Genomic DNA, 14,252 nt, shown 5'->3' on the forward strand with positions numbered 1-14,252 from the left:
TCGACCCTATACCTCTCCCTGTTACGGGCCATCAATAAAAAGTCCTTGAGCAAGGCAACAATAAATGAACGTCACTACACGCGAAGGCTTTTCATCACGGTTGTGAATGAGACTCAATGATTTGCTGAGAAATCTAAGAGGAAACACTTCCAGCTCAGCATCAGCCATCTGCTCTCTTCCCACAGCACTCAGCATCCATAGCAACACCCACATCACTCCGACCTCAGCACACAACACCAGTCGCTTCCGTACGCTTAAGAAATCATTGCATGACTGATGGAATTCACTAGTTCACAGAATCAGAAAGAAAACAGAAGCAGACATTGGTGGAAGGAACTAAGATCTTAACTCAGTTTTATGCCTCAGAGAAAATAAAAGTGTTACCAAACGTAGCGTAATGACTCATTGTTTTTGGCCTTGACTGTTTTTCTCTTTCCCTGTCTTCCTCGGTGGAAACACTGCAAGTTACCCACGGAATTGACAAGACGCCCAAGATATTTCATACATCAACCATGATGGATTTATTACACCAGAGGTCCAAACTGACAGTGCTTCAAGTGCCGCAGAATATTTGCTTCACAGCCATGGAATTTAAAGGGACAGGCTTTCTCAAACACCAGCTGACATTTTTAGACACTTTTAGCAAACGACCTTTACCAACAGGTGTCACGAGACGGCGAGTGTAAGGTCAGGATACTTTTCTTCATCCCTCTTCTGGTTCCCTTCCTCACTCCTAACTCGATCAATGCTTGTGCTTCAGCTCAAATCATTCTCTCCAGCTAGGTTTTCCGTCCCAGCCAAACGCCACAAATGAATTCCACGGTTGAGACGGCAACATTCACTGTGACACATTGAATACTTCTATGTATTTCCTTGTTGCCCCGGGATGCATAGACCTAACTGCAAGTATGTGGCACGTACACAAAACAGTGTTCACAACCTAACTTGTTTTGGTTCGGCAACAAAACCTTGTTTCTTCTCGACTCCTACTACACTCTGGATAAAGAAAGCCTTTAAAAAAATAATCCCATCTTTGAACCTAAAGGGCAGACATGGATCCGAAGGTGTAAGGCTACTGGTAGAAGAATCTCGACAGGATGAGAGACGTTTGTGTGGGTCAGACTTTTGGGTTGTGCTGTTGAGTTGCTGTGAAGAGCCGATAAGCTGAGGGAGGGGACTAGTGGGAAGGTTTAGTGAGCTTTTTCTTATAAACCACCACCTCTTCTTTGAGAGTGCAGTCAGTGGAAGGCTGCGGAGGTTGGGATGAGTTTGGTTGTTACATTTCACTATAGAAAAACGAAAAATCAGAAATTCATATACATAAGTCCAAGTTTTTCCTCCTCCAGAAGGGGGCAGCAGGATCAGAGGCTCAGTTTCTCAGCCTTATCTTAATGGGAAGGGCCTTTTTTTTTGTTTTTTTATTTTTATTTTTTCTCCTCTCAGTCCTCACTGTAACCGCTGCACGATGACGGCGTTGAGGAGGTTGGCCTGCTGCAGTGTCTGGCTCTCGTCCGACAGCTCCTTGTTGGGGAAGGTGGTCATGAGGACGAACTCTCTGGCTGCCATGGTGGGCCGGGCCGCGACCACAAACTGCCTCAGGTCCGACACCCTACAAGACAGAGAAAGGGGAGCATTCTAGAGTGACCTGAAGCGCAAGATGCAATAAAAAACATTGTACACTTGTGATTTGAACTTTCCAATGTCACACAATCAGAAGCACATAATATCCTGCAGGTTTCCTGCGGCATCATGAGACCAAGGGTCCAATCTAAAAACACATCATCACATCCACACACAGGAGGCTGTTGGAAGTGTCTCATCTTCGCTGGGGTTGTTGTGGGTCGTGGGATGAATCAGTGCTCTGTTTCAAAGAACGTCCCTGCTGAGCGTGTTAATGCCCCGTAATGCGGATCTTTTGAGACCAAGCAGCATTAATTGATGGAGTCTAATGCGCTTTGAAGATATGGAAGAGGAAAGGGAAAGCAAGATGGGGAGCAGCCAGAGCTCCAGATGTTAAGTAATGATCGGGGAAAGAAAGCGTGGCAGGTCGCCACCTCAGTTCGATAGCAAGTGACTACAGTGACGCATTAACAGGTCAACGCTGACCTTCAGAGGAGGACCAGAGTCATTTAGTTACATTACAGTGTAGAATATGACCAATACTGAAATTTAGGCTTAGAAAAGCATTTTCTGACTCACCTGTGGGTGTGGTTAAACTTTTGCACCAGTCGCCCGCCATCAGCCAACCGGATCTGGATGTTAGTGACGGGCTGGGAGGAGTCCAGGTTCACAGAGGCGCTAGCCTGAGCCTCGTTGGCTGCCATGTCCTGCTGAGATGTTGCTGGAGCTGCCACCAGGTCTGGGGTGGCGCTGTGGACAAGAGACAACGGGGAGGATTTCACTCAGTCCTTAAGATGGGGCAGGACGCATGGGGGTAAAAACAAAAACAATGAAAATCACCGCTAGATATTCATTTCATTTTGTTTCTCCGCGACTGGGTTGTGGGGGCAGCAGCTGAAGTAAATGCTACAATCTGTTTCTGAGGAGGAGGTCCAGCAATGAAGCAGAGGAGCGATTTACATAAAAATGAAGGACTATTCAAACTGGCTCACAGAAAAAGCTCAAGCGAGGAGACGATCCAGATGAACAGGGTGGTTGAAACTCACTTTCCCAACTTCTGTCCTTCACCACCAAAAGCTTTGAAGGCCACTTTAGGTTTGGAGAATTCTTCGTCTCTGTGGTCCTCCATGTCCAGGTTGACCTGGCCTCCTCGGGAGCGTTGCCTCAACTCCAGTGGAATTTCCCTGCAGAGAGCGGGTGATAACAATCATGTATGACTCACCATGACTCACAGCATGATGGAGCTCAACACCACAACACTCACCCCCTCCGAATCGCCTCCAGGAAGTTGGCGTTTCCAGGGTCGCTGTAGTTTCTGAGTTCGCCATTGTCCAGACTGAAACCGGTCTTCCAAAGCTTCAACACCACATGCACCTGGACAACAAATAAACGACTTAACATCACACCTACATAGGCCTCCATGCAAGGACTCATTTTCCACGACATTGCCTCTAACATTCAAGAAGAAACGGCATAAATGAAGAAAAAGTTTTGAATCATAATTACAGATAATATTGGCTCAATGACACAAAATAAAAATATGCTTTAATTTTGAAGAACTGGACACAGAAGTGTGAGTCATTGAATAATTTGAAAAAGGCAGTGGAATCTAAAAACAATAATTATATAAAGTCGAGAGTTCCTTTAAGTACCACGATGGCTGTTGCAGCATTCACATTAAAACAACACGATAGAGAACTGTAGCATGTTCAGCACTTCACCTTCATCTAGCCAAATGAAAAGCCAAGTTATTTCCCTGTTAAGACATCACAAAGCTATTTGTTATAAATACAGCGAGTTACTGGCATTAGCTTTGAAAACAATAAAACATTCTACAACTTCATCTGGCTTATATTGTTATAGTACAGAAGGAATTTGCCTGTTTCAGTTGTTGTAGTTATTCCACCACAAACTTTCTTCTCATAGAAATCCAATGACATCAAAGTGCTGCTTGCTACTTGGGCGAGTGAGATTGAAGCACATCCTACTCACATCCTGCTGACTGTTGGAGGCTCGTCTCTCTCCAGCTACATAGGTGGACTCCTCCTCAGGGGCTGCTCCTAGCCTGTATCCTCCACCAACAAACGGCTGCATGAGGAGAAAGTGGCACAGCAAGTTTTAAAGTCAGTTTTTAGTGCACACAGAAATGCATGAATTGTTTGATAATAACAGTATATCTAAAGATTTACATGCTGATCTAAACTCAATCCCACAGTTTAAAGCTCTCAAAACTTACTAAATTCTTAATTTTTAAATGTGACATTTGTTGGACAAACTTCCATTCATTTTCAAATCAGATCTAAAAGTGGGGCTCTGTTGTTACCTTGGATCTGCTGGGCTCTCCTGGACTTTTCCCACTGCGGTCTAACGGCACAGCTCCGTGCTCCCTCGCCCCCTTGAAGAGATCTTCCACCACTTCATTGGAGCTCTTCTTCTTCGGAGGGCCAACAATCTGCTGCCCACTGCGCTCTGATCCGCCGGCAAAAAACCTTCAAAGCATCCAAATAAGATTAAAACCCTAAGGAAGGATCATACGCCCCTTTCTGACAGTGTTTATTTCATGATGACACACATTTCTTTGACATCAAAGCTTAGATGAACAGGCTTTTGCTGACGCATCAGGACAGACCAACGTGCTGACAAAGACTGAGGTGAGGCAGTGTTGAGTGATCACACCCACAAGATGAGACATAAACTCCACAAATTATTTAAAATACCCACAGCATGACAACGAGAGCAGCATGTGTTTACAGCTAAAATAGAGTCTAAAATCAGAATAAGATAAATTAGAACCAGTCATGGGCCGCATTACCAATTTAAGGTTCCTATACAGCAGAAACTGAAAATGAAATCAGCCATTGCAACATTGCCACCAAGTGTTGTTGGCAGTGAACGACACACAGCTGCGGAATAACAAAACTCAACGAAATTAATGGAACTATACAATTTGCGTCAACAGAAAAACATAATGTAGATCCGTGCTGCCTATTTTCAAAGTGCGACTTCCTAAGTTCATTCACTACACATCAGCACATTTATGAGCGTAATTATTTTATACAGAAGCAGGTATCAATTAGATTAGATGGCCTTCATTAATCCCATAGAAGGGAAGAAATTCAACAATTTCATATATACTTAATAGCCAGAGGTTCATTTAAAAACAATTTTAAAAAAATAAAGCAATTTTCAAAAGGGCTGCAGAAAATATGAACTGGAAATGCACTGAATACTTAGTATATTCATCTGAATATACAGTGAGCAATAACTGGCCTTCGGTGGAATGGTAAAAACAAGGTCAAATATTATGCTACGTTTTATGGTGTACAACCAATTACACAGTCATGTACAGCTTCCCAAGGATATCGCGCACTGCTCACATTCTGTCTTGTGATACATGTGAAACCAATTGCACCCCTGACAAATTTGGTTTAAAGGCCAACAGAGGAGATGTTGCAGGGCTAATGTGTATTTTTCAGTGCATCGAAAGTCTAAATGAAGTAGGAAAGCTATTTGAGCGACTGGAACACAGTTTTCATTGGATATATCATGACAAAGGATAGCATCATAATCATGCTCCAATAAGACAGATTCTGTCAGCCAGAAAGAGGGGCTGTTGAAGCTTGTTGTTGTTGTCACCACACCAGCTCTCACCATTGTAGTCGCTGCAAACGAATGGAAAACCATCGCGGAAACAAACAGCAACTGTGGCGATGTCTACAAGCTCTTTCACTTTTGAAAACTCAACTTTGCAGTTTAGTGCAGTGACAGGGCGACAAGGATGAATTCAAAACAGGTGCTGTTTGAGCCACAAAATAAACAAAATCATTTCTGTCCATTTTCATCTACAAGACAAAAAAACAAATGCAAAGACAGCGAAGGAAAAAAAAGTCCTTGTTTGAAACACTTGATGATTTTGATGCCAACTGACCTTTGACCCTCCTCCTCATCACTTTCGTCTTCTGCCTCCTGCATCAAGTCCCTGAATGATGTCACTCGTGGTTGTACACTATTGAAAAAAAAACCAAGCAAATTCATAAACCATTGGCAGAATTGCACTGATCATGTGACCATGAAAATAATTCTGTGAGACACTACAAAGGAATTTTAAATACACGTCTGAACTGTAAAGGGCTGTGCATAAACATAAGCCATGCACTCAAGCACAAGCTCCAGCAGACAGTGAAAAGTCACCTCGGCCCTGCAGATCTGGACACAGACGAGCCAGTCTCCAGCTGAGGAATGGCGACAATGTCATCGTCGGCACCATCCTCGAAAAAACTGGCAAGTGCAAGCTGAAACAATATCAAGACAAAGAATTGTTAAAAAATGTCCACCAACTTCTTTTACATTATTTCCAGTTATTCTGCTTCACTGGATCTAGTGCAGACTCGGTGGTGACAATAAAAAAGGGGAACAATTTAGATGTTTTTAACAAGTTCTTATGCACTCTTGAGGTTATTTCCTGACTCAACAAGTGTAAAATGAAAGTCACCAGCATAATCTCGACGTCTCATGGAGGAAATATGCATTCAGTTATGGCTTAGGATACTCAGTAACCTAAGAGAAAATCTAAGAAAGATGAATGACTCCAAACTTCTCTTACAAGCATTGGTCTTAAAAGACTGTTTCTGGAGAAAGTGGCCGACTGAGTCTATTCGTCATTCACATACGAAGTGGGGGACACCAATGTGTCTAGAACTAATGCCGCCTCTGCTGACTGATGCATTACATGGACATTCACAGTAAAATAAAAGAGAAAAAGTCATAAGTGTAAAGAGCCATAATGATGGTTTATAGTTATACGATCTGCTCACTCGCAAGAGTCCACAGACCAGAGCAAAGTAGCTTTCGCCAGAGCGTCACAGCATTTACACGCATCAAAAGACAAATAAAATGGTTCAACTTTAATGCCGCGACAGTCAACAAACTTAACACAAAGGGCGCAAGTGGCCATTGTCACAGAGTGACTTGCACAATCTACCGGTAACGAATGCTAACGCTAGCCGGCGAAGCTACACATCTGACAGTGGGAGCGGTGACACCGACGCAGCCTTCAACAACCCGTCCGGTCCGTTTCGACGGGAGTTACCTGCAGGTCCCATCCAGCAGACTCAAGAAAAAACCTGGCTCTTTCTTCGTCCACATCGGTGACAGCGACGAACTCCCTCACAGACTCCTCTTGACTCGCCATTTTTGCCTCGCTCCGTCTGAAATGTTGTCCGTCTCCACCTGCGGAAACAAGCAGGGAAAGATGGTTCCTACCTAGAGCTTTAATGTTTGCAACGTTTCCACGAAACATAAAGGTCTGTGTTTACTCGTGACAGCCAAAAGGATACAATTTTGAATTAAAAAAAATGTTCTTCTGCACACATTGAACATTTCAGTTACCCCACTGCCCCATTAAACATGAATTATGCTTCGCATTTTGCAAAACCATCCGACAACAGCCTGTAGTTATCTGTATGACCACTAGATGACAGTGTTTTCAAACATTACACTTACAACGGCCAACATCGAGCCCTTCCTTTTGGTACATGAAGTAATCTGGCATAAACAACATTCAAGTGTTAACCGCAGTTATTTTTCTTTTTTTAATGAATCGATCATCAATATGAAAGCTTTTATATATTTTGCGTTTCTTTCACTACATTTGCCTTTACATCACAGTGAAACAAACAAAGGCAACCTGGACCTATATTGTTTAAAAAAGACAACAAGGCGCACTTTCTCCAGTTGCACCTGCACAACCTCTTACTGTTATTAAACTACTGTTTTGTGAAGATGTGTTACTGAGCATTTCCTGATATTAAGTTGTATTAAGTATGGCCTCTGAAACAAACACACTTTAGTGTTCAACTAAACATGAAGCACAGTAGAGTATGAGACACCTGACAACTGTTATCTGTAGCAACTGCTGTCAGTATTTCATATTCTCTTTCATAGACGTCAGTCATTCTTGCAATCGGATACAATACCATCCACTTCAAAATGACAGGAATGCAAGGGATGACTCGCATAGCCCAAGATCCAATTCAACAAGTTGAAGTCCCGTCACTCCCTCCAGCCCTGTGGCCGACTGATCCCCAGTTGTCCGACACATAGTAAGTCAGTGGCCTTAGGGAGAAACTTCAGGGAGTTTTTGGACTTCAGTTGTGGTAACCGGTGCTTTTCAGGCAGGGTCAAGAATGTTGGTATCATTGCACCGCAGTGATGACACTGATACAGGTGGAAGAAGAAACAGGAGACTAAACAACCTCTGGCGCCACAAGACAATGTGCAGAGGATCAGCTCTTTTGATCATGAACTGGAGGCAAACATCTGCACTGATGTCATGAAGCACATCAGTTGTGTAGAGTTCCCTTCAGTCATAAGCAGCGTGCTTGCAATATAAATATTGAAGCTAGTGTCAGTTCTTACGTCGAGTAAAATCTCTTTATAAGGTGAAGAAACTGACATTTTTACAAGCAGAGCAAAGGGTTTTGTTGCAGCTTTCTGTCCTTACACTTGTTGGCTGACCTTCAGGCAGAAATCAACTCGACTAGATGATGCAGAGAATTTCCCACCTGCACCCACAGGCCCGCCTCCTCCTCCTGTTGAACCCCTGTTACAGTAACAACATGGAATTGACTGTCCTTCTCACATCCTCACCTGCAGCTTCTCCCACACACAGCCACACATCAGACAATATTCACATTCCAACAAGCCTTGCTAACCTCTATATACATAGTTTTCTGACCAGGAAATGACCTGTTTGTTTTCTCAGCTTGCCTTCTCCTCTGATCCCTGGCACCTGACCTTGTCTATTCCATTTTTCATTCGTCTATTCTTGCTGCTTCGCCAGCAACGTCTAACAGTACGGATCAATCTTTGGGTCCAGACTCAGCACCAGGAAGCAGAAATTTTGTTGCCACCAATGAGACAATAACTTGCAGATTAGCTCAACAATGGCGCCTCCATGCACGGGTTGTGAGGCCATCAACACACACATTTTCTCCACCATGGTCTTCCGACTGACTGGCCCACCTTGCGTTCATTGCTAAGTCCAACCACTGGAACTTTCTGGTGTTCAGGTTTTCCGCAAACTGAGTGACAGATCAGACACAGCAGAGGCCTCCTGCCTAACACCCCATCTCCAGTCGGCTGTCTGATCTCCTTCCCTGCTCCTGAGAGAGAGGCCATTATGAAGAAGTCCTGGCCCCAATCTTGTCGGCCTTTGAAATGCTGCTGGGGGCCACCACCTTCACCAGCTGGACCTCCACAACCCTCACCTCTTCTGCATCTACGCGGCCCACTCTCACACCAGTCCAGAAATTGTACTTTAAAATCATGATCAAATATACAATAAACAACAACAAGAGCCTCACAATATTGAAAGATGCTTGCAACTCAAAGCAAAGCAGATTCAGTGTTTGTTATCAGTTTGCCCCAGAGGCCTGGAGCAGAGCTGATCTACACACAATTCCACTTCCAAGGGAAGTTACAGAGGAAGAGCTTTATTATCTCTGTGGCCATTATAATGTTTACTTGGGCCAGATGTTGCGCACGTGTGCTGGACTGTCTGTCACTTCAATCAGTCGTCCCGCAGCTCCTGGAGGTCGAGACTGGACGGTTTGTGACTCGCATCCAGAGTGCTGTGTTCAGATCCTTCGTGCCTTGGCAACTTTTTTACATACCCGTGGTTGATTCCGGATGTGTGTTGCAGACAGTCTCGTGATCCATGTTGTTCAGACCCTGACTGCCAAGAGTAACCTCAATAAGCCGCACTGCTGCTGTTCCTCTGAATGTTGTTCCCTAAGATATAGACTCAAATGACCTGAAGCATCGAGAGCAAGAGGCCTGAAAGGACGCTGATCTCTAGGACTCTGCTTTGGATGCTGCCCCCACGACCTCAGCATTCCCGCTGAACTGCTAACAGTCCACCCAACTCCATCTAATCCTGTTGACAAAAAGTGGGTCAACAAGGCCTTGCAGTGAAAAACCTGCCTCTGCACAACCAAAAGCTATGAATCAAATATAGAAAGATACAAGTCAATAACTGGGCAAATTATCATATAATAACCGTCAATGGTTTTCAAACTGCTTCGTTGTTTTTGACACCAGAGACACTGCTCATATGGCAAACTGAACCACAATATAAGAGTAAATGCAGCCAGACATTGGACAATTACACTATTAAAATGGAGATAAAAAGTTATTTAGTGCTGAAAAAAGTCATGAAATAAATCACTAAATTCATTAAATAATGAATTAACAAATATTACAAAATAAAATAATCATCATAATAACCAAAAGACAAAAGAAAAATGAACTGAGTCCAGTCAGAGATAACTATAGTGCAATCTGACACCAGATTTGTTTTGTCTTTGAAGCAGCCATAATCCAGGCCTTGCTTTTATCACAAAGATAACTGTAGGACAAGACACTGTTTTCACACACTGCCTTAGTTTAAAAAGCACCCACTCCTCCTCATGCGTTCATCTATGAACCTCATAGGTTGGTCACCCATTCCACCCCGCCTGCACTCTCCTCTGCAGCACCAAAACTATGTTGACTGTTGACGTCATCTCAGTCAGAGCAAGCCGTTGGAAGTGTCTTCCACTGAATGACCTGTAAAGTCGCATCACAAGTAAAGCATTGTCCGTCAGCCCACAGCAGAGCAGCCGCTAAGTGTGCGAGTCAATGAGCCGGTGTAATCGCCAGTTCAACACGGCCGCCGGCGCTGTGTGTCGCGGTTAAAAGGCTGCTAAACCTGAATCAAAGGCAGTAAACAGACACTAACAACATGGCCTTCTTTTCAGCGCCGCTTTTACGATCACACCAGAGAATCCAGACATCCCCAAGGCCCTTTCAGTGCCCTGAAGTGTCCAGATCGCTCACGCACGCACACGTATACAACAGTGTGCGTGGGGTAATAACACATGACATTCCGCACAATGCCTCCTGGACAACCTCCCACCCCTTTTTTGAAACAGCTTTTCAGTGAATTGAGCGGTGCTGAGGAGGAGAACCTGGGGTCAGCGTGGCTGGAGCCAGGGCCTCATCTGGCTGCACGTAGGCGTCTGTGAGGACGCTGGCCCAGATCTCAGCTGACACTTGGCAGCCTTCGGTGACTGTGTGCGTAAGAGTACAGTCCAAGCGTTGGAGGAGGGGCTCCAGCACCCACATGAAGGCATTCTCTTTTCATGACTTCATTCAAATCCTTTCAAGGGTCACGCTGACTTTTCCTCCCAGAAATCCTACTTTTTACGACTAAATACTTTAGAATAAAACTGACATGACATTCATATGATTTTAATTTGAGTTGTTTGCTGTAGACTCAAGTCCCAGCGAATGCTGATATCCACCTTTGGCAATTGGGTTGGTCGGCAGTGATGCAGCGGTGAGGCTTCATGAAACACTGTCCTCATTTCCAGAGCTCAGTAGGTGGCGCACTCTGTTTAAAAATGATGTGAGGTTTCATTGAAATGGTTGTTCAAATCCAAAGATTTTAGAGTGGATGGTGAAGATGAGGACGGTGTTTCATGAAGCCTCATAAGCTCATCAGTTGCTCAGTGCGAGTTTTCTTCTTGGCATCTTCTCTCACAGGGAATAACTTTGCATCCTCATATTGAGTCCCTGGTGGGGAAGTAGAAACGTCAACATAAGAAACATCAGTTCATAGAAAACACATGTATTTTCTGTGAAACCAACAGCACAGTGGCAGGCTTTGGTCGTATTGAAAGGGTGATGCTCAAGGTCATATCTCACTCTCACAATAGTAAAAAAGGTGTGGTGATCTAGTCAACTGACTGTCATTTGCTCTCCCTCATCCCGTCCTTGTATTTCCTCCTCAAATATATTGGTTTGATTCTCAGAATTTCTGGTCCGCTGAACGGGCTTACTTTGTCTTCTTTGACGCACGAGCTTGCATTAGGCGAGGGAGCCGATGCTTTGTTGTCGGAAAGGAGGACGGTGGAAGCAGAGATAGAGACAAAAGCACAGGACTGAGACAGATTAACAGGATTATGTGGTGTTTATATGATCGTGTTACCAAGTTAGCTCCAAAATCTGATCTGCTGTTGAGAGGAGGATGCTATACTCCAGTGATTTATCAAGTTTGCATCGCATTTTCCGAAGTAATCCTGTTGGAAACGTGCCTTCCTGCCAGGTCTCAGCCATGTTTACAGTTGCTACATACATCACTTCCTCTGGAGCATCTTTAGTCGAAGAAAAGTTTGAGTACTAGTACTTTAGTACTCATACACATCTTGTGTGAAGATGGAGGGATGTGTGGGATCCGGGCCGACGCCTGGTGTCAGTTGCACAGGCAGCCGGGCCTGTGTGCGGAGATAAGTCCGTGCGCAGCCCCAGTCAGGCTTTGAAAGGGATTTGGGGAAGCTGCGTTTAGGTTCTTTCTTTCCCCTTCCACCCATCACATCACCGTCTCTCCTTCACCTACCACTCACACAGACAAAACAAGCCCTTGGATCTGGTGACATCACACTATCTGCTACCCCTGGTATCTCCCTCACACACACACTCCGTCTGTGGCCTTAATCACTTTATGTGATTAGAGAGTTGCTGAGGGAAAGTTTGCCGGCGCTCCCCTCCTTCCCTAATCGCCTCGGAGTCGGCTCGCCCACCTTCTGGTTTCCGCGTCTCTGTTTCTCCTGGTGGGGTTTCCTCCTGGTCTCCAGGAGATTACTTTAAACAGGAAGTCAGAGATAGTAGCTTCCTGTCCCACATAGACACTGTGTGTTAAATATTCAGCAGATGCAGCCTGGAGCTCACATGATCACAGCATCCATTTTTCATCAAGAGCCTGGAGACGTGGAGTGTCTGACTTCAGTTGGCGTGGATCGACGTGACTTCACGGTCCCGCTGGTGAATCCCTCCGACATGCGCCGGGAGCGCTTTATGATCCGCACCTCGTGAACAGTCAGCAGCAGTGTGTTCAGCAGCAACTTCAGTCCACATCATCTGAAATCACTGCGGTAAACAGGGTCAAAACGCATGCATAATTCAGAGCCTTCACTCATTGAGAAATCCTTTCAGAGGTCCTCTCTTACGAGGCAGGACAGAAACACACCTGAGACAGTTGTAGTTCTGCTCCTGCAGCTTGACATTCATGTTTGAAAAGTTTTCACAGCAAACACTTTTTGAGGCATTCACTCAGCCACTCCCATTTTTGTGGTCGCCTTGGACTATAGCCTTTCCGTATATAGGGCGGAAAGCAGGGGAGACGCTGGAAAGTTTGCCAGTCCAGCATCATTGATGTTATCTCTGGAAGGCCCACAGAAAACCCAGGCCAAGCTTGAGCTCAAGTGACTCGCTAAGATGTCTATAAAGTACAGCACTAACCCAACAGGATCAATAATAGAGACTTGTTACGGGGTGCATGACTGAACCGAGGCCAGATCCAGTCCATCGGTTCAACAGTCTTCTTTGTATTCTGACGACAAACAGAAGCGGATCCAATATCCCGGGGCATGTCCGGGATCAAACCCTGAAATGAGTCCTGGATGCTCCAGCAGAGACCCTCCAATCCACCGCAGGCATTTTTTAAAAATCTGCCTGCCGTTTTCTTAACTGTCTCCAAGGACACGTTTCCAGATGGGTTTGTGTCAGGATTCATGAGGCGGATCAGGTTACAGAAAGCCAGCGAGTCGTGAGAAATAACTTCACCCAGAGAAACATCCAGCGCTTTTGGCGGCTTATTGGAAGAACAGTGTTCCCGCCTGGAGGGAAATATTTAACCCTCGCTTGTCCTCGATGAGCGAAGTCACATTTGGCGACTGATCTGTCAGTGACAAGTGGGGATAGCTTTTAGATGAAGTCATTATCCTGGCTCTAGTGAAATCTCACTTGCTTATTTCTCACTTGCTCTCTGATATCGAGTCAGAGACAGGTACACCTGCGTCACTTCTCCAGAGAAACCCCACACCCGCAACTCTGCTTCAGGTTACACTGAAGCTTCACTGCTGACAAAAGGGAACAGCAACTGGACCCACATCCTTCTGTGCTGAACTAAACATCAACCGCAAATAGCAGCCAGTGAGGCAAAACTGTGGTCTCACCTGGGGCCTTTTACGAACCAGTTGCTGCGTAATAAAGTCAGTTTTAGCGGGCAATAAATGAGTTATAGCTAGGGCTGTCAATAGATTACATTTTCTAATATTAATTAATCGCAACTAAAGATGGGTTAACTCAAGATTAATGGCAAATTAATGCCACATTTTGTGTCTGTTCTCAGTGCAACTTACACTAACATCAACACAACAGTGGAAACTAATGTTTACAATGTGATGCTTTTCGCAGTGTTGATAGCATCTGCCTTTTAGTTACATTCAGAAAATCCAAAGTACATGATTCATTTACCATTAACTGCGAGTTAACTCATCTTTACTGCGATTGATTCAGATGAAGATTTTAATCTAGTGACAGCGCTGGTTCTTTAGTTTCAATAGCATGTCAATTTAATGCGAGAAAGATTCTTTAAACAATGACTGTTTTCATCTCACATTCTTCCAGAACTCGTGTCTCAGTCCTTCCTGTCTGGAGCGGGACGTGTTTCATCATGACTGGAAGGAAAAGAGCAGAGTCGCATTGCAAATATTTCGGAAATGTCTTTGTCAGAATCATGCAAGTGTATC

The 14,252-nt window shown here is 44.6% G+C and overlaps 1 protein-coding gene across 2 annotated transcripts; it reads right to left on the minus strand.

The window, feature by feature from the left end:
• Positions 1–495: 495 nt before the first annotated feature.
• nsfl1c (NSFL1 (p97) cofactor (p47)) lies at positions 496–14,180 on the minus strand. 2 transcript variants are annotated; one of them, XM_053849521.1, is made up of 10 exons: positions 14,121–14,180; positions 6,710–6,849; positions 5,812–5,912; positions 5,549–5,626; positions 3,944–4,109; positions 3,613–3,708; positions 2,885–2,994; positions 2,667–2,804; positions 2,200–2,370; positions 496–1,609 (listed from the first exon to the last, which is right to left on the minus strand). In XM_053849521.1, exons 1-10 carry the CDS (start codon positions 14,176–14,178, stop codon positions 1,447–1,449), a joined length of 1,221 nt encoding a protein of 406 aa, XP_053705496.1. In that variant the 5' UTR covers positions 14,179–14,180; the 3' UTR covers positions 496–1,446. The 2 variants fall into 2 exon arrangements, with proteins under 2 accessions (XP_053705496.1, XP_053705495.1); XM_053849520.1 differs by lacking the exon at positions 14,121–14,180 and adding an exon at positions 7,123–7,220.
• Positions 14,181–14,252: the final 72 nt, after the last annotated feature.

Source organism: Synchiropus splendidus, chromosome 18 (genome assembly GCF_027744825.2).
Source record: "Synchiropus splendidus isolate RoL2022-P1 chromosome 18, RoL_Sspl_1.0, whole genome shotgun sequence".
Classification (NCBI taxonomy): domain Eukaryota; kingdom Metazoa; phylum Chordata; class Actinopteri; order Syngnathiformes; family Callionymidae; genus Synchiropus; species Synchiropus splendidus.